This window comes from Semicossyphus pulcher, unplaced genomic scaffold (assembly GCF_022749685.1).
Source record: "Semicossyphus pulcher isolate SPU_LCO1_2020_fin unplaced genomic scaffold, fSemPul1.0.p SCAF_18, whole genome shotgun sequence".
NCBI classification, from domain to species: domain Eukaryota; kingdom Metazoa; phylum Chordata; class Actinopteri; order Labriformes; family Labridae; genus Semicossyphus; species Semicossyphus pulcher.
In genome coordinates, this window is record NW_027211691.1 from 14,891,010 (window position 1) to 14,910,705 (window position 19,696).

General features: G+C 40.4%; 3 protein-coding genes and 1 long non-coding RNA gene across 4 annotated transcripts; 3 read left to right on the forward strand and 1 right to left on the reverse strand.

Moving 5' to 3' along the window:
• The first annotated feature begins 1,593 nt into the window (after positions 1–1,593).
• On the forward strand, positions 1,594–6,169 carry ppp1r42 (protein phosphatase 1, regulatory subunit 42). The gene is made up of 8 exons (XM_069667275.1): positions 1,594–1,725; positions 1,806–1,972; positions 2,071–2,209; positions 2,990–3,106; positions 4,696–4,813; positions 4,944–5,078; positions 5,397–5,475; positions 5,814–6,169. The coding sequence occupies exons 1-8, from the start codon at positions 1,594–1,596 to the stop codon at positions 5,893–5,895; spliced, it is 969 nt and encodes a 322-aa protein (XP_069523376.1). The 3' UTR covers positions 5,896–6,169.
• Positions 6,170–7,937: 1,768 nt separating this feature from the next.
• LOC138596108 (transcription factor 24) lies at positions 7,938–8,752 on the forward strand. The gene is made up of 2 exons (XM_069667710.1): positions 7,938–8,366; positions 8,642–8,752. Exons 1-2 carry the CDS (start codon positions 7,938–7,940, stop codon positions 8,750–8,752), a joined length of 540 nt encoding a protein of 179 aa, XP_069523811.1.
• On the reverse strand, positions 8,225–19,566 carry mcmdc2 (minichromosome maintenance domain containing 2). Its single transcript, XM_069667709.1, has 15 exons — positions 19,470–19,566; positions 19,247–19,377; positions 19,112–19,171; positions 18,763–18,958; positions 18,452–18,574; positions 18,234–18,335; positions 16,414–16,542; positions 16,059–16,296; positions 15,779–15,984; positions 15,521–15,678; positions 14,896–15,075; positions 14,678–14,817; positions 14,180–14,289; positions 13,828–14,019; positions 8,225–8,273 (listed from the first exon to the last, which is right to left on the reverse strand). Exons 1-14 carry the CDS (start codon positions 19,564–19,566, stop codon positions 13,853–13,855), a joined length of 2,037 nt encoding a protein of 678 aa, XP_069523810.1. The 3' UTR covers positions 8,225–8,273; positions 13,828–13,852.
• On the forward strand, positions 10,221–13,653 carry LOC138596171 (uncharacterized). The gene is made up of 7 exons (XR_011308574.1): positions 10,221–10,304; positions 11,300–11,350; positions 11,441–11,504; positions 11,747–11,811; positions 13,116–13,177; positions 13,401–13,447; positions 13,550–13,653. It is a non-coding gene; the product is annotated as an uncharacterized lncRNA (long non-coding RNA).
• Positions 19,567–19,696: the final 130 nt, after the last annotated feature.

Below are 19,696 nucleotides of genomic sequence, written 5' to 3' on the forward strand. Positions count from 1 at the left end.
TGTAAGACTCTTAACCCTTATATAGTTTGTAACTTTGCTGTTAAATCCCTAATGTATAGTAACCAATTCTTTTTTCAGAGCCATTACTGGGTTGTACAGTACAAACGAATATGGTGAATGACTCATTTTTGTCCCAACCATAATTAATTTGTAACCCTTATTCTTGCTTTTACTTACAATTCATGATTAAAATACGAATAAATCAAATTAGAATTATCTAATACAGTATCTGGTTTAGCAGATACTGTTATTTTCCTGGCGATACCAGTTTTGAATGTTTGATTCAAACCCAAATAATACAGTTTACGGAACCAAATGCCACTAATCATAATTAGTTCATTGTTTACTTCCGCTTTGCCGGGTGTTGCACCCAATTCTGTGACCCGTCGGATTCAGTAACTGACGCGTTGCTTCCGTGGTTTCCATAGCAACATGATGTCACAAACAAAGCAGTAAAGTAGCGGTTAGGTTGTTAAATAACTAACATAAACTATTTTGCTACGTCGCATTTAAATTTTGATTAAGAGCTTCAGAGGTAGGTAATTAACTTTTATTTTATTCTATGTGTCCAAATTTACTTTACAAAGATGCACGTTGAAGCTAAATGTGAACGTCAGTTTTACGATAGCTTTTAAGCTAACTTTTAAAGTAGTCATCGTAATGCACCGAAAATCATTGCCCTTGTTTTTTTATAACACCCAATTGAATCTTTCTGGGCCTCCTCCAGCTGTGTGGAACACATTTCCTTTCGCTGCCCTGTCTGCATTAACTTTGGCATTAGCTGTATTTCCTGTCTCTCATGTTCTGCACTATGACATCTTTGTTTGTCGCACTTTCTTTGACAGTGATAAACTGCTGTCCCCTTGTCCCTGAGGAGGGAAGGCCCAGCGGTATCTGTTCAGTTAGCATATAGCTTCTGTCCATAGTTCAGCTCTGGTCTATCGATCAGGGTCTCCTGTCTCCTATAACCTCAGCCTGATGCCTTTAGATCAAGTGTGAAAAAGACCTGCTGTCACGTCTCACTGCCTTTATCTACCCATCACATTTTGGCTTTACACACTGACTGCTGTATAATTAGCAGCTGGAGAGTTGATGTATGATTATACCTATTTGCAAAGTAAAACCAAACTGCAAATTTTCATATCTCAATGTCAGATGAGGATTATTATGAAGCCCCATGGGTGCTGAGTGACAGGAAGTAGTAGAAGCTCTGTTCAGTCGGCTTTGGGAATTGACTGCTCTAATTACAACATAAATTGAGTGGTCATCCAACCTTTGGCCTCATAGCAAGTTTCCTTGAGAATAATGATGCTTTTGTCATCGATTATCCCTAATTTTTAATTGACAATTCTGTTTAAGGCCGTTTAAACTTCTGTAAAAGGTTAATCTTGTCCTGTCATTTGCAATTACAAATGCTAAAGTAATATGGAATGTATAGATTCAGGTGAATATTTGTGCACCTGCTAAGGTGTATATCAGCTCACATGTGTCTGTTTTTCTCCCTTACAGACAGCTCTGGGCTCTGCCGTGCGCTGAATGCTTGGCTGACGCTGAAAAGGATCCTCTCTGAAGCAGCGTCTGTGACGAGCCACCATGGTGCGCCTGACCCTAGATCTGATCGCTAAATCTAAAAACCACTTCAAAAAGAAAAGGGGCCTCTCCTTTGCAGAGTATCTCAAGACCCTGACACACCTTCATTTTTCCAGCAAGAATATTGAGGATATTGTAAGTAGCCATTATTAATGCAGAGATTTGTTATCTCTGTGTGTCTTTCTTCTGTAATCCATTACTTATTCTATTTTCAGGGTGATCTCTCCATGTGTAGAAACCTCACTGTCCTTTACCTTTACGGTAATCAGATAACACAAATTTGCAACCTTGACTTTGCGTCCAACCTCACCCATCTGTACATGCAGAACAACAACATCACTCATATAGACAATCTCTTCAATCTGCGGAAGCTCTCCAAACTGTGAGTACACAAGTTTAACTGATTGTTTTCCCGTGCTTGGCAAATCATTTAAAGTCTAAGGTGTGTCTGAACATGTGTGTGGTTCTCCTGCTCTGTAGGTATCTGGGTACAAACAGGATTGCAGTAGTGGAGGGTTTAGAGCAGCTCTGTGAGCTGAAGGAGCTTCATCTGGAGAACCAAAGGCTGGCGCCAGGGGAAAAGTTGCTCTTTGACCCCAGGACTCTGCTCTCACTGGCTGTATGACCTATTTTTACACTGTTCTGTACAAAAGATAGCATGTGAAAAGGAGGATGATTCACACTCTTTAAAGAATTTCTTCATTTAATATCATATATTTTTAAGTACTTAAAATGTCAGAGGAAAGCCTTTTTTTTTTCTTTTTATACACAAATATATGGTATCAACTTTGTACGTTATCACATCCAGTTGAAAAGATCTCCGATTTCTCAGAGGCCAGTGATCTATGTGAGAGCAGTATTGTGCCGGGTTTGATGATGTCAAAGAGACCTCTGTAGCTCTCTCTGCTCTGACAAATCAGTTAGGTCCGTTCACTTCGTTTACCGCCCAGGCCATGGATAAACACACCAAAAGTCTCAGCTTCTGGTTTGTTTGGATAATTAAAGAAATTGCTGTGCAAATTTAAAGAGTTCCAGCGTATATAAATGTGCCATTATAGAACTTCAAACCTAAATGAATATTAAGCAACGGCACGAGTCGGAGTGGAGTCGGATTCGGACATGATCTTAGTACTTCAGGCGTGCACTTTAAGGGGAACAAATCTACGTGCTTAATCTGAAGTGCATATTTATTTTGTGGACACATAAAGGTGCTGTAACGTGTTTCCTGCAAGTATGTTTATGTCGTTATTCTTTGAGGGCCTAGAACAAATTCATAGTTATATATCTTTTTGACTCTTTCTGTTTGTTTTTATTACATATTTAATATAGAGTAGTCCACAAAAACGTGCTATTGTAATACAGTGTCATTGTAATAACTGCAATCTGAATTGTTGCACAGGAATCTCTTTGTGTCCTGAATATCAATAACAACAACATTGATGACATCAAGGACCTGACTGTGCTGAGGGAACTCCAGCAGTTTTCTGCTGCTGACAATAAGTTGCACAATATTGAGGTAAGTAAAGCAGTAAAGTAAACAACTAACAGTATCTGTAAAACCATTTAAGACTTCTTAATGGAAGTAAAAACTGTCTGCAGTCTCTGCGCTGCAGTCAAAGTAAACAGCACCGCATCACTGCAACTATGCATGACAGGGAGTATTAAAGTCAACACAGCGTCTTTTAGTTGATCGGGTCAGCATTAACATTGTTCCGTAGCTTTCTGCAGTCATGTGTGAAATGATATGGAGAACAGGGTTCTAAAGAACCAAATCCTGCAAATCCCGCCATAGGTTCCCAGTCTCCATGACTCGCACAGGGTCAGAATTATTCAACAAATCAGCGAGCTATTCCCCCGAGACTTTTCTCGCTGACAGCTTTAAACAAGCACAAGTTTCTCTCTTTCCTTGGGAGGCTGATTTTTCCTCCCTGCCTCAGAATCCTCTATTTGAACCTTAAACCTCCAGAACTTTACGGGAGAATCATCTGAAGAAGAGATGATTTATGTTCACCACGCCTTTGAAAAATGACCTGCTTTGTTTTGCTCACTCTCTGATGGCAGAATGTTTTCTGTTTAGATTGATATATTAACTGATAACGCTGATGACTTTTATGACTGACTACATTGCAGAGGCGACTTTTCTTAACGCGAGTGATTTCCTTTTGAGTTGTTGATGCAGGTAATTGCTGTACACGTGTCATTTTTAGCAGATATCTCCTTTAATTTATACAACCCGTCTGCCACTATTGATCCTGCAAAGACAGCACTCCAAAGGATCAATCCCTTCTTTTGCGCCATTTGCTCTGAATCCAGAGAAACATTATGGATTTTTTAAAATAGATTATGACAGGCAGTCAGCCAGGGTGACAAATGGGGAGCATCTTCGGAGGCCGTTAGCTGTGTGCAGGGCAGAGAGGACAGGGGAATCGAAGGCCTGGTCAAATACAGGTTCATAACTGGCCCATCATTAGTCCAGGCGAGCGAGCCAGCCGAGCTCGGTGAGTATCCTGCCTCTGCTGTTCTCCACGCCCCCGCGTGGGGGGCAATTTGGCGCTGGGCTGCTCTTCGGTGAGGGCCTTCTGAGTGACGGCCCTGACACGATCATTTATCAAAGCCTGGGAGCGCGCCGTGCTCAGGGGTCCCCTCTGAACTGATTGCAGCACGAGCTGGAAAAGTGGAAGCGCTTTGGCCAAGACAGGAAGGCAATGAACAATCAGAGCGTGTCCAGAGAGTATTCATATTTCCAGGCTTGGATTAATGTGCCTTTAGATAAACATACAACTGCAGGCAACTGGCTGGAGGAGCCAGCCTCACACCGCCCCAGGAGGAAACTTGTAGTTACATGACACCGGCGACACTGTTTATTAAAATGGACTGATGTGTTGTTTATGCACCTCCTTTGGCCCTTGTACTTCACATTAACATCCACTCATACCGAGTCTTTTAAAGTTGGCCTGGTGTTTTAGAAATCATATTATAAAAATGCATTATATTTGTTTAAAAGAAAGTTGTCCAGTTCTTCCTGTTTAGTAACTGAGCATAACTTTAGAGACACACTTAATAATGAGTGTTAAAACACAAGTTTCTTTTTGTGTGTATTTTCAGGAGTTGGAGGATGTGTTCAGCCTCTGGCCTCAGCTGCTTCAGATGGACTTAAGCGGAAATCCTGTGTGCAAAAAAGCGAAGTACAGAGACCGCCTGATAACCGTGTGCACAAACCTCGGTGAGACATTATACATGATCTTTCTCATTTGCACCCTAATCTGACTGACCCAGGCTAATTACAGTAAAGATACACCCTGTTTTATTTTAATTTTAAGATGTATTTTCCTTCATTTTCTTTCTTTATGTAGAAATTCTCAATGGAAGGGAAATTAATGAGTTAAACAGACAGTTCCTTATTAACTGGAAAGCATGCAAAGAGGCCAAGAAGAAAAAAAACAACCAACGTATGACGACCGGACAGTTGGTCCCTCATCCCTTATCAAGTAAGTCACTCTATTCTGTAGTTTTAAATTGCCACATTATCACAATTATCCACTAATATAATTAATGAGATCAGTTATATATATATGTGTATATTTGTTTAACAAATTAGCCCTTAAGAGTGAACGCATTTTTCTGTCACAACTTTAATTTAGTTGCATTTATCTGTTATTAAAAACCCAATAGCCAAAGTATTGACAGGCAGCTTCACCATAGTAAAACATATTTATCGTTCTTTCCTTAATTCTCATAGCTTTTTTTACACGTTTGAATGTATGTGTGTGTTAGCATCTTCTGGTGTGACTTTGTTTATATTCCAGGTAACATGGGTCAGGGTCCACATCCTGGTCACGTCTACAGCCACACTATGCAGAGGTGGAAGCCGGAGCAGTCTCTCAGGTCGGCTATCATAGCAGATCTCACCTACTAAGATGCTAAGAGACATTATATTCTTGGTGTTACAACCAGCCATCACACAGAATTCTCCCAAAGATGCAGAAGAAATATTCTTAGATTTGTTTGATGTAAATTTAATTTTTCTCTTAAATTATGTGTCTGTTGTTTCAATTTCCCCTCAATCTTCCTTTTTGACAAATTACTTGCTACTTTATGAGCATGATTTGCCCCCAATCTCAATTAAACATTCTTTGAAGTAATTGTACAGTAAGAGAAATGTGTCATTGTTGCTGACCCATGATAACATCATTCTTGTCCTTCTTTTTCCTCTGTTATCACAGGGCACATAAATTAAACATCAGTGGACTCCTAGGCCGTGTTGCTGTCTCACCATCCCTCATCAACGGTCATGGGGATGCGTAAAATCTCAACCGCCTCCACACGCACAATTGGTGTTTGGTCATACTCGCTGTGGATCATTTATCCTTTTACATTTAGCAGGACAGAGAAACAGCCAGCACGCTGCGATGTCCATCGCTGCAGAGTCACTGCAGTATCCTTCTTTCACCTTGTACATTCTAGGGGTTTTAAAAATGGATGGGTTTTTTTTGTACAGAATATTTTTTAATGCTTTGATTTTATCTTTCTGTTATAAGTGAATCAAAGTTCCTATAAATAAAATAGTGGATTCAGTAGTTTTAAGGGGAAATTAAAGAGTAAGAAAATGAATTAAAGGTGTGTGCACGCCTCTCCTGACTCTCACAGCTGGTTTATTTCTAACTACATTTTTAGGCTCTCAGGATATAAATAATCTATCCAAATTAAGCTATTTCTGGCTGATAGTCCTGTAAGTAGTTTTTCATCTGCGTGAATGTCAGCAAATAAGTGAACAAGAGATGCAGAGTGGCACAATCTAAATGATCTCTCTGCCCTCTTGTTACAAGGCTTTACATTATCTAAAGCTAACAATGCATGCCTCTGTTTAAACAGCCGTGATAAACGACTCTGTCCTTCTTTATTGCAAATACAGTAACGATCCGGATGTATTTATTGTCATCATTAAAAGTTTGAATGAGCTTTAAAGAGCCACGTGGGTGTTTGACTCCGGGAAGATGCGGGGTTATTAGGGAAACAAGCTTATTTAACCTCCTTCTACTCCTCTGTATAATTAGTGGCCCGGAGCAATACTGTTACTCCATCCTTACAAAAACAATGTTTATTAAGAACAGTCCGAGGATATACATATTATGAATAATTCCTTTCATTAATTTGCCGACATCTCCGTTTGGAGCCTTGGAAATCAGAGTGATTAATTTATGAGTCTCACAAGAATTTCCTCAATGCCTGCCTGTTGATTGCAGCGCCGGGCTTTATTTATTAGCTGTTCCAATGAGCTTTGCGATTCAACACACACTGGCAATTAGTCAAATGTTTTGCATATCGCCTTACACGTGTCAGCTTGTCTTCACGGTCTGCTGCAAATAGCGTTTTTGAAAGACTAACCTTTATTTGTGACCATGACGGGCACATTTTTTGAGGTGATTTTGACTAGCATTCCTCCACCCTTTGATAGGCTTATAAAGAAAATACAGGGTCAGGTTCGCAGCCAATTAGAGCGGGACATGGCCTGAACACATATGAGAGTTAGAGAGTCCTGCCTCTGGCGTTGAAAACGAGCCTCTGCTGCCCTCAGACAGAAGAGTTAGGAAAAGGGAGAGAGCAGTCCTCTCTTCAGTGTTATGGACCGAGTGATTAATTACTCCGGAGTGAAATACTTGTCCACCGCTTTGTGTATCCAATAAATTAAAGGCTCCTGAGACTTTTGCGCACACAGGTGAAGTGTTGGATGAGCGCGCAGGGACTGCTGCGCACCGCTTTCTGCAGACGCACCGCTTTATAAGGATACGCTGGACGCAGAGTGGGACTATATCCTGCATTGAAGACATAATTCTCCATCGAAGAACTCTTTGGATTGCCTTCATGACGGTTTTGAAGACAGTGGCTTTGAGAGAAAACAGAGGTAAACTTTATATCAAAGCAGCAGCCAGAAAGTGATCTCATGAGTTTGTGCACTGGCATTATGCCTGGCATGATCTTCATTTGTGTCAAACCCATACTCACCCATGTCTCATGAGTTACCTTTGACAGCTGTCTGCTGTCATTTGTTCTTTTTAGGATTTGTTTGTTTAATTTGCAGTATCATGCAATTTTTGATATGCTCCATAATTAAATGTACACCAAATAACTTAAGTTATGGTTTAATAAATAAATGCATGTGCAATAAGTTACATTTTCATTTAAATTACAAATTAATTTAAAGATTGAACTGGTGCATATTGACTACAATAAATAATTCATAAGTTGCCTCTGAAACAGTCCTATAAGTTACAACTTTTGCTTATGCAATATAAAGGCCAGGTTAGCACTAAAAGTGATGTTTTTCTCAGGTCTGTAAGTGCACCCGGATGGTTGGAAGACAGTCCCTCCAGATGGACAGCGCATCTTGCTCCGGGGTGGTGGTGGATGACAGCCCTACATCCAGTCCGAGCTCCAGTCCCAGTCCAGACGGCCGTCGTCGGGAGCTCCAGCGGGCCAACAGGGTGCTGCAGAGCGGCGGGCTCGGCGGCAGAGGACGCCCGGCAGCAGCTAACGCAGCGCGGGAGAGGAGCCGCGTGCAGACCCTGAGAACCGCGTTCCTGGAGCTACAGAGGACTTTGCCGTCCGTGCCGCCGGACACCAAGCTGTCCAAACTCGACGTGTTGATACTGGCCACCACCTATATTGCCCATTTGACTCGAACACTACAGGAAGAAGGAGCGGAGGAGGGAGAGAGCACAAAACAAACAGAGGCGTTACAGTCTTTGAAAGGTGACGGCTACCTGCACCCAGTCAAGGTCAGTAATGATAATAATAATTATAATAACAATAATAATAATAATAATGATAATAAAGGTGTGTTAGATGTCACTCTGTATTTGTTTTCAATTGTGAAACAGTATTTTTATTTTGAAATTGTTTTTTATTAAACGAACATTTTCACTGCATATGTCTACACTGCAAAACATGTAAATGACTGATCAGTTATTCTTAGTTGATATAAAAAAAAATTATAAAGCATGCGTCATACTTTTTAGAGGCGTATTTATTAACAAAGTAAATGTCTTTGCAGAAATGGCCTATGCGATCCAGACTGTACGTCGGAGCATCCGGACAGTTCCTCAACACCTCAAATCCTTCAGAGTCAGAGAATCAAGGCCCTTCATCCTCCACCTCTCACTAACAGGCTAAAAGCATTTATATGAGAAGGTTTCATATATGCATGAGTCCATGCTGTAAACAATACTTCCTTTACTTCCACTGAAGCCCTGCCAATAGAAATACATTGTAAATTAATATATGAATTTTAATGTATAGATTTTGAGGAGACATATATTATGTTTCTCTGTTGTTGTTTGGGTTCACCCTGTTTGCCCTGCATTGTGCAGCTCCATACATGTCCCAGGTATGATATTTGTAAATTCCACGGGCTAACGAGTCCGTCATGCTTGAGGTGTGCACTTTCAGTAGAGACTTTTGCACTAAATGCATGTGTGAATAACTCGACATCTGTCATGTGAAGTGGTCTGTCAGAGAGTCAACAATGGAGGCTCTTCTTCTCATGTTCCTTCTTATTTTTAACATGCATGGCTGTAAATGTGTTTGTGAATAAATGACTTCAGTGAAAGAGACGAGTCTCCTTTGACGACAATAGAAATTCTATGAAGTGTCCTTTTTATTAGCCTGTTTATGAAAATAAAAAACTATGGTAATTGTAATTACTGAAAGTAATCATAGAGGTTTTCAGCCAATAACTGTTGATTTTTTTATGTTGTAATATTGTAACACTTCCTTGCTATTTAATCTTTTTTGTGTTCACCAGACAGTTGGTTCTTTAAGTGACAAATAACATTAAGTAAAATTAATAAAATAGAGTGGTAGGCTTAATAAGGAATTTGTTTTTTTAATAGGCACAACACAAAACTTAAATGCAGCAAATTTACTGCTACTGAATTTTGTATAAGCAGTAGGCCTTTAGGTTAAACAATAATAAATATAGGCTATACATAGATGTGTTGTTTCAGCTGTGTTTATGTCAACATCAAGTTGACAGAAAGCAAACAACAATTTGTACAGATTAAATCTGAAATGTAAAGAAAATTAGCTCTTCATATGAAACATTTTTACTTTTTTTTCATTATTAGTATTTCAGTGTAATCAAAGGTGGTATGAAGTTGCCTGAATTTTTGACACTGACTGGAATATGTTTTAATTTACTTGGACAAAATGATAATATGATGTAACCTTCTAAAATAATGATAAATGAATTGGCAAACCGTTCCATGTTTAATGAAAACAGGGAATAATATGGTTATTGTAGCAAGATTGACAAATATGAGGGAGGCTTAATTTATACAAGTTAGCAGGTACAAAGCTCGGTGTCTGTTTTATCTGCAATGAGCTGAAGAAAAAAGATAATAAATTACTCATTCGTCACAAACATGTTGCGTAGTGTAATTAAATGTAGAGTATGCAATTATTGGCAATTTTCTTTTAAAATATCATCTTCAGTAAACAAAAAAAGGGATATAGGGAGTTGCTGCTGACGATACAATAATGCCCAGCTGCGCGCTTCATAAGCTGCAGTGCGCAGCTTTGGGGCGCAGCTAAAGGAGGTCGGATCCGGAAATCCTTCCTCTTCTCCTGGAGCTGCAACCACGAGCAGGGAACAGCCCTGCTCCGCACGACATCTGCAAACTAAGAAGCTTGAATCATGTTTAATCTTCAGTATGAAGGTAAGCAAAAGTGAGATGGCTTTTCCATGTGTCCTCAGCTTTTTTTTTTGCGTGTCGTGGACGTTTTTAAAGGCGAATTTGGAACTAGCTCCTGAACACGTTAGCAGCATGTTAGCTCGACTCTTCGCCACGTGGGAGAAAAGAGCCTAGCTCAACAGTTGATTTAGCTGAGTCTTTATTATAACTTAAGCCAAACACGTTATATATTATTATTATTATTATAACTTAAATTAAGTCTTCGTTTTACAACACTAAAAAAAATCGTGTTGTCATGAAGGCTTGCTAACGTAAGCGCACATGGGCTTGGTGTGAATTTAAAGCAGGGCCTGATCTCTAATTATTCTAACATTTACAGGCAATTATGCGGCAAGTCAAATGACCAATCCAGGACTTCAAGGCAACTTTATAATTATAATGTAAATCTTCAGTAGCCTTTACACAACATACTGCTAAATCTGAATCGATGTCTTACGACAGACAGGTCTCATCCCCGAAGTAATGCAATAAATCATCTTTAAGACAGTTCAAATGGGAAAAACGCCCTCTGTGTCATTCAAATTCTTGCAGACCTGACCATATCTGGTTATGTCCAGAGGTCAGCAGAAGAGCTGCTGGTCAGGGAATTGCCCTCTTCCATTATTTAACCAGTGAAAGTCATCATGGCTCTCTCGGAGGGCCTGAGGTCATGGCAGAGGTCGTGACCTGCTGTTGAACCCGTCCTCAAACCTGCGATGTTAGCCATGCTCCCAAGCTGTGTTACACAGCACCCTTTGACCTTAAGGTGATCAGTCATCTTTCGTCACCATATTGGCTATTTCTTGAGCACATCTTATTAACGCAAGCTAAAAATCAATGGGTCACTCCTGAGAGTAATTACTTAAGAGGTTTGGTAAAGTTGGTGCGATGGACTTAGTCAATCTTGTTGGAAAAGTCTCATGTCCGAGACTCAATGTATTTATTTTATACCATAATTGTTGCTTGTGTTTTTCTAATAGATATGCAGAAGCAGATGGCAAATTTGATGTATGACTGGTACACCTGATAGGGTAAGTTTAATGCAATTAAACAAAATCAAAATTAAATGTACTTTTAAAAAAAAAGGGGGCTGTAAATGATGAGTGATCATTTTCTTTTAGATGTCAGGTGACCTCTGCAATCTACAGATGACCAAGTATTGGCTTTCACCGCATGAACATGAAGGTAAGACCAAAGTATTTGACATTTTTTGGCTTGTTGTGTTGTAGCTCAGTCCTGCAGCTGGTATAATGATGACTTCACACTTTTGCCGTTTACCCATCAGACAATAAGGTGGTGAGACTGTGACTAACTGATAACCAGCGTAATAAAATCTGTCTGGACTGGTGTTACAAGAGAGTAAATTACAGATGGATAATGGTGTCAGTTTTTAAATTAATCCAGGTCCTGTTCATGTGTTCTTTCAGTTCAGACATCATGCTGTGGTCAGATGCACTGGATGTACTCCTTTGTCTAACGTGCTCATCAGGAGGTGAGTTCTGTACCACAGTATATTGTATTGAGTGTATTTATGCTGACTTAATGGCATTGTCATATTGTTAGTTAAAAAGCAATAGTTGGTGAGAATAGCAGTAATTATCTCAAAATGTTTTTCTGAACTTGCATTAATTTTTGATGAAATGACTTTGGAAGGCATTGACGCCAACCTGGTAAAACAAATAGTTTTACTAATTTTGCTGCTGGAATAATGATGACTTCACACTTTTGCCGTTTACCCATCAGACAATAAGGTGGTGAGACTGTGACTAACTGATAACCAGCATAATAAAATGGACTGGTGTTACAAGAGAGTAAATTACAGATGGATAATGGTGTCAGTTGTTAAATTAATCCAGGTCCTGTTAATGTGTTCTTTCAGTTCAGACATCATGCTGTGGTCAGATGCACTGGATGTACTCCTTTGTCTAATTTGCTCATCAGGAGGTGAGTTCTGTACCACAGTATATTGCATTGAGTGTATTTATGCTGACTTAATGGCATTGTCATACTGTTAGTTAAAAAATATAGTTGGTGAGAATAGCGGTAATTATCTTTCAAAAAAAAGTTCCAAACTTGCATTAATTTCTGATAAAATGACTTTGGAAGGCATTGATGCCAACCTGGTAAAACAAATAGTTTTACTAATTTTGCTGCTGGTATAATGATGACTTCACACTTTTGCCGTTTACCCATCAGACAATAAGGTGGTGAGACTGTGACTAACTGATAACCAGCGTAATAAAATCTGTCTGGACTGGTGTTACAAGAGAGTAAATTACAGATGGATAATGGTGTCAGTTTTTAAATTAATCCAGGTCCTGTTCATGTGTTCTTTCAGTTCAGACATCATGCTGTGGTCAGATGCACTGGATGTACTCCTTTGTCTAATTTGCTCATCAGGAGGTGAGTTCTGTACCACAGTATATTGTATTGAGTGTATTTATGCTGATTTAATAGCACTGTTGTACTGTTAGTTAAAAGATGCAAACCAAACGTAATTAATTTTTGATAAAATGACTTTGGAAGTCATTGCCGCCGACCTGGTAAAAACAAATAGTTTTACTAATTTTGCTGCTGGAATAATGATGAGTTCAACCTTTTCGCCGTTTACCCATCAGACAACAGAGTGGTGAGACTGTGACTACTGAATAACCAGCAGCAACTTTAGTTTTCCGCTATTAAAATGTGTCTGATCTTGATTATACATGTTAACAATAACAAACATGTTGCATAGGACTCAAGTAATTGTAATCTGCGTGATGGACGAATTGAACATTCTTCCACATTTCCCTACAGATGAGCAGCTGGAGCATGAGTGAAACAGAAACACACTTGGCGTTTGCTTCATCCATTTAGTGGTAAGTAACGTCCATATTTAACTGTTTGTGTTCTAACTTATCAATACTGCAGTGTTGGCTTTGTCGTTGAGAAGTAATGATGAGTTCATCTTTTCGCCGTTTACCCATCAGACCAAAATGGGCTGCTGAGAATGTGACTAACTGAACTTGTACATAAAGTTGTAAAACCATAAAAATGGACTTTTTACACCCAATCTGATAATATATTTTATTTATTGGCTAGGTTAAAGAGGACACGGCCCATGGAGAAGAAGATGGAGAAGCCTCAAGGTATGTACTAAAAGCAATCATTAAATCCATATCCATGTGCACTTTCTGTATATTTATATTCATGTTCATTTTGTTTAAACAGAGTTTTCACTTTTGTTACAGTGTTGCTGGTGCTGATGGATGAACATTTTGGGGGGAAGTCTTTGGCTTTTGACCAGAGTTTTTTTTTTTTTAACAATTGACTTGCATTAATAAAATCTGTCTGCAAAAAATGCTGTTATCTTGTTTGTTAATATTCTGTGTTCAGATCCTTCACCTTTTTGTTTTAAATTTAAGGTGGCTTTGTAGATTTTTTTTTTTTGCAGAGTTTTTAATGATGCGATAATAAAACTAATACACGTCAATAATTGGGTGTATGGTTTGAGCAATCTTGTGCCTACCTGTTTTTCCACCTCTAGAGAGGTCTTACTCCTCTGTGATGTATGCGTCTGCTCCTGGCGCGTAGGCGTAGATGAAGCGTAGGATATTCTGGTGGAGCTCGTCCAGGGTCACGTCCCTCCTGTGCAAACCATCCACGTCTCTCAGGTCACAAGGAAACACTGCGTCCGGTGGAATAACGAGAGCAGAGGCCCCTGTGGAAAGAGGAAGCCATACCTTGAAACGGCCTACGCAGAGCCCTTAGTGGGTATTAACAGAGTGGCAAATGTGGTTGCCTAGTTAGTTTCTTTTTCACAAGTGTAGATAATAAAACAAATCGGACAACCCATACATATAAAATACAGAAAAAAGTACCGTGCTTGAGAGTGACTGAGTTTTCACAGAGCAGCACAGCAATCACAGCATCTTCCTCCATCACTTGGGTTCTGAGACACAACTTGCAGTGAGCCTCAGCCAAAGAGATCCTTTGACCAAAAATACAAAGACCCATTTATGAATGCCTGAGTAGTTTCCTTTTAATATGAATGAACCAGTGGAATTGTATAAAGTAGGATATAAATTAAGTGTAAAAGATTTGTAGCTCACTGTAACATTTTTCTTCTACAGTAAAAACATTTATTTTCATAGTTTAAGCTCCACATTAAATATGTCAGCACAGTGAAATAGATTTGTAAACATTTGTCACAACCCAATGAAAAATCGCCTCTAGAGTATGAAAGTTCTCCACCTAGTGGATTAAAGCGACATTACACTGGACAACCACTGCTGATCTTTTCATACAGTTTCTGCTTGTGGTGCAGAAAATTGAGATTAAATATTAAAGCAGCAACTTAAACATTTCTAGTAGCTTACAGTAGCTTGATAGAAGCCACAGACATCTTGACAGCCTGGCTCTGTGTTCTGACTCTTCGGCTGGCCATGTAGTAACCGTGGATTATCTTCTCCGCTCTGGGGCTGAGCTCCACTGGCAGACTCTGTGCATGAGCCACCAGCTGGATGGCAAATAATTTAACGTCAATGTCTAAATAATAAAAACAAGGCGGTGTATTTTACAGAACATGTTTCTTCACCTCCTTGTAGTCTTGAGTAGAAAACTCCCAGCAGGAGGAGTAAAGGGGTTTTCCAGGCTGTACTGCCTGCTGCAGGGTGTGGACGGTCTGTGCAAGCAGGGCATGCTCTCCCACCACATCCCTACACTGTATGACCAAGCCAAAGGCGTCTGCCAGCTGAATTGGTACACTACCCATTTCCTGCTCATAAAGAGAAGATGGTAGCAGAATACTCTCTGGTGAGCTGCTTGACAACATTCTGGAGTGACAGACAATCATCCTTTAAATCAGAAAGTACACTGGAATGGAAAGCAGCACTGAAAGTTGTCATATGGTTTACTGTCAACCTTTCCTCTTCAAAAAGGAAAAAAACATAGCGTTGATTGTTTTTCTCAAGTGCCCTGCTGTGAGGTAACATCCACTGGGCAGGGCACTTCCTTGTAGAAAGTAAATTGTCTCAATTTCCTGTTTTGTCCTTTACTATCTGCAAATAACATCTGAGTTTAATTAAATGTTGGGTTTCCTGAACTAAGCACACATTCCCGCACAATCTGTTTTTCAGTGGAGACCTGATTCTGTACATTAAGATCATGTTTTAAGTGAGCAAAACAAAGGTAATAAAACACCATATTTTGATTGAACCCACTGCTGTTCCTAGTATGGCACAGTCTGACTTGCCAGACCGTCGAGAGGCATCCGTGATGGCCCAGAAGCTGCATTGCACCGGGAAGGAAAGCTGCTGGTCTGCCTCCTCACCATACTTCTTCCCAGGGATGAACACTGACACTGAGCTGCTCTCCAGGACTGAATATAGGTAAAACAGTGTGAAAGAACAGAAAAGTACAGGTGCTTTTATCCATAATGTGATTTGCTGACATAATCCTTAACCACTTTTGTGCTCTACCTGATTGAATGGCATCCAGTTTGTCCTTTCTGTAACAGCCCAGGTCTCCCAACATGCAAACCCCACCAGTAGCGAGCAGCGCAGAGCCAGCATGGATGTTAGCAGTGCCTGCCCCGTGACCGTCCCGGGAAAGAGATGCAAACATCTCCCCTGAGCCCTGATGCCTGACCCCACGGCACGCCAAGCCCAGGCCGTATGTCATGAGTCTAGCACAAACACAAGGGTAAGGGGTAATGAGGGGGATTAAATATCAGGTTTCATAAGCACTGTGTCCATGTACCTGTCCAGTATGAGAGTGTCAGTGGTGACAACGAGGAGGTCCAGGTTGTGAAATGTGTCCTTCGCATCTGCTCTAGTCTGCACCAGGCTGAGCAACAAGGCCAGCTTTACAGTGTTGTAGAGGCCTGGAGGAGCCACGTCCAACCCAAAGCAGTGAGCCACGATCGCAGAGAACCTCCAGGGAGAGCTGGCTGTGGCCTTCAAGAGCTCCTGGAAGCTGGCGCTGACTTTATGCGGACCTGTAAGTAGAGTTATATCAAAATGGTACAGCGCCTAATTGTTCAGATTCATCAGAATATACCCTATCAGATTCATAAATGTTATCAGTACGTCTTCAGGTGGGTTTTATGTCTTACTCTCTGGCTCCCACGGTTGGACGTTATTCGCCTCTACACTCCAGGTAATGCTGGGCCACTGGTGCACATGCGCAGGAATGCCTAGCACCCTGTAGAGTCGACCGATTCTCATTGAGTTACACAGCTCATCTGCGTGAATGGGGAAAACAAAGCAAAGGGGTGGATCTGTGCTGCCTGGTGATTATTGAAGAAACATGCACGCCACCTACAAACCAGTGCCAAGAGAAACACAGAGCGAGGCCTTCAGAACAAAGATTTCTCTGTGTAAGAATCGCGCAGCCAGCTAATGAGTGTTCCTTGCACTTATTAACATATATGTTTAGTAACGGGAGCCCAGTGTATTGAATTCCTCTACAGGACTGGGTCAACAGAATATGTTAATCTTAGTGCTGAGATTTGCTAAGCCCTCATGGGTACAATGTTATTAGAGGGGACAGAAACACTTAATATCCCACCGTGAGGCGCAGTGTGCGGCTGGCTGCACAAAAATCTATTTATTTGAACTCTCCCCCACTTAGTTTGTGTTCCGAAGTGAGGCTCATTTAGAAAGCCGGAGAAAATTAATGACAAACCTCAACGCATCTGACTGTGTGTAAATATCAGCTATTACTACCACATTTTTCAGGATCAGGGGGGAATATAATGGATGAGGTTCTACAAACAAATACCCTTTTAAATTCAGAGGATATTAATTTACAGTGCAGTACCTCCTTTATGTTTTCGACTTACAAATGTATTATTATTGCAGAATTTTAACACAATGGAACTAATTTGTTTTAGCTATACAAACAAAAAAAGGCAACGTTCTTTACGGTGCAGTGTGAGGTGTGATCAAGGACACTTCAGTTGACGTGGCTGCGTGTTCATATGGATGCTTGATGGTGAAAGCAGCTCCCTGGTTGATGTGCAGTCTCCATCTGTCTTCAGATACAGGTTCATATTTGTGACAGGGATTCCTTTTCATTCTCCATTAGAGGGAGATAAACTGATTTTGTAGGCTTCTGTTAAGGAGGATTTCTTATAGACTTTTACATGCCCAAAACGGAAACTAATTCAAATCCTGTTTGAAAGAGCAGAACTTCACTAAGAAGTAGCAAAACTTTCCTCTCTGCATATGATCATTTTGTATTGTGACGACCCTGCGGTTGACCTGTTCAGTGGGTGCATCTTGGTTACTGATGCTGTTGTTTTTTTAGGTTGCCTTTAAGTGGGGTAGAGGTCAGAGTCACCAAGACAGATTCAACACACTTGATCTCAGCTGTATTTAACATAGCTGCAGACCATCTTCCCTCTCTCACTCTCACCATGTGACACCCGGGGAAACACCAGCTCTCCATATGAACTTTCAGTTTTATTCTTATTTTTACAAACACTTAATGATACACTCATCCATACACTTTTGACACTACTGATAATACAGATGTATGTCTGGGTTTAAATATTTTGTGTGCTTTCTTAAGACTTAACTGAGTCACTAAGATCATGCGTCTATGTTGTTTTAGGATTAGGTTGCTATGGTATGAACCTTTGATATGTGTATTTGCTTGACACTGTTACTGTTGCTGATCATGATGTGTTATAATACGTGCTGCTGGTGCACTTTCTTTCACTTGCCACATAACCCACACTTTTCTCACATGATATACCACTAGATTTGTTTCCTCTCACATAGTATGTTGCTATGAATGGATGCATTTATCAAAGAAAACATTGGCAACCAACATTCGTTTTTTGTACATTTTAATGGGGGACAAAATTGTGTGAGTGTTTGAGAAATGTAAAGCTTGTACATTTTGTAACCTTATCTAATATAGACCTACCTCTGAGAAACAGGGTGACAGACTGGTACCTGAAGGAGCCTTGCTGATTGGCACTTAGAGCATCCAGTGCTTTTACATGGATCATCTCCACAAGCTGTTTATCTGCCTCCACAAAGACACATTTACCAACATACACATTATTACAAAGCACAAATTTGTCTTTAACTTCTTGCTTACTTCTCAGAAACAGTGACATTTAGTTTCTGCTATGTTCTCACCTCCCAGCACTCTAAATTTCACATCCTCTTTCAATGGGGAGCTGCAGATCATGCAGCTGAAGTCGTTTCTCACGGTGGCTGACTCTGTGGCTCCAGGTGTGTGGACACGAATGTGGTGTAACCCTAAAGTCAGCGTCAGGGAAATTAGGTCAAATCATGCAAGTCAATGAATGTTAGAGTTCTGAGAATTGCTAGAACATCGTAAAATTTTGTGTACAAACATCTTATTGTGGCCTGTTTTTACAGTTAGAATTACAAGAAGCTAAGGCGAATGAGGGTTAAGAGGTGACAATGTATCTCTCCCCGCGTACCTGTAGAGCAGGGACAGTCATCATTGATGCAGAGGAACCTGGCCCCCTGGGTGTATTTGGTGACCCTTGTTATGGCAGTGACCAGGCCCTCCATGCAGAGAGGTCTCATGGGACCATAACCACGAGGAAAACTACCAAGGTCCAGCATGTACTCGGGGAATGGAGGCAGGTGAGTCAACTTCAGAATTACATTTACCTCAAAAGGAACAACCACATGACACATTAATACATGATTAAGTTGCTGATCAAGTTTTAATAGCCTATCAGGTGCATTCACGTAGTATTTGAGGAAATGGACCATGTGACTCTTCAGCTTAAGGTAAGAAACACAGTGACCATGAACTCATACCTGGTTCTCTGTGTGTATTTTCTCAAGAAGTGAAAGTGTCTTTATGGCCAGGAAGCAAACCTGAATGAGGAATTAGGGAAATTAAGCTGGCCTTACAGTAGAAGTTTACATTTAATTAAAGCTAGCTCAACTTACAGACTGAAACAAGGCTGTTGCTCTGATGGGATCCCGCAGGATACAGTCACCTAATACAGCATCCACCTCTATTAAATCAGAGGGATTCACACCAATACAAAACCTGTAAACTGCCTCGATCCGTAGGGGGTCTGGAAAGAGCAGGAAAAAGTTAGCAGTGTTTATATCCTAGCTTAAACACAATTGTTAGCTAGTTTCTTATTTCCCTCTCACGCAGGCCTACCGTTAAATCTTTTACAGTCGTCTATCAGTTTCTGAAGACCACCACTTCTATCTAAATAAACCAGAACTGATTCCTTCAACGATAAAATGTCTGCCATTTTCACTAAATGTTATTAAAACTAGCTAGCATGATGAAGTTGGTGGCAATATTTCGTGTTTACATGTTGCTTTGGCGGGCTATCTTAAGCCGCGTTGCCATGGTGAGCAGAAGCAAACAGGTCCCGGATG

What these genes read in the sequence shown, in the direction of transcription:
- ppp1r42 (XM_069667275.1), top strand. Translation starts at nt 1,594, where the DNA reads ATGGTGCGCCTGACCCTAGATCTGATCGCTAAATCTAAAAACCACTTC. An exon ending in CTGCGGAAGCTCTCCAAACT is followed by an intron (nt 1,973 to 2,070) that starts GTGAGTACACAA and finishes CCTGCTCTGTAG; the next exon opens with GTATCTGGGTACAAACAGGA. An exon ending in AAGCCGGAGCAGTCTCTCAG is followed by an intron (nt 5,476 to 5,813) that starts GTCGGCTATCAT and finishes CTGTTATCACAG; the next exon opens with GGCACATAAATTAAACATCA.
- LOC138596108 (XM_069667710.1), top strand. Translation starts at nt 7,938, where the DNA reads ATGGTTGGAAGACAGTCCCTCCAGATGGACAGCGCATCTTGCTCCGGG. An exon ending in GCTACCTGCACCCAGTCAAG is followed by an intron (nt 8,367 to 8,641) that starts GTCAGTAATGAT and finishes ATGTCTTTGCAG; the next exon opens with AAATGGCCTATGCGATCCAG.
- mcmdc2 (XM_069667709.1), bottom strand. Translation starts at nt 19,566, where the DNA reads ATGGCAGACATTTTATCGTTGAAGGAATCAGTTCTGGTTTATTTAGAT. An exon ending in AAATACACACAGAGAACCAG is followed by an intron (nt 18,959 to 19,111) that starts GTATGAGTTCAT and finishes GTTCCTTTTGAG; the next exon opens with GTAAATGTAATTCTGAAGTT. An exon ending in CTCAGTCACTCTCAAGCACG is followed by an intron (nt 14,020 to 14,179) that starts GTACTTTTTTCT and finishes CTCTTTCCACAG; the next exon opens with GGGCCTCTGCTCTCGTTATT.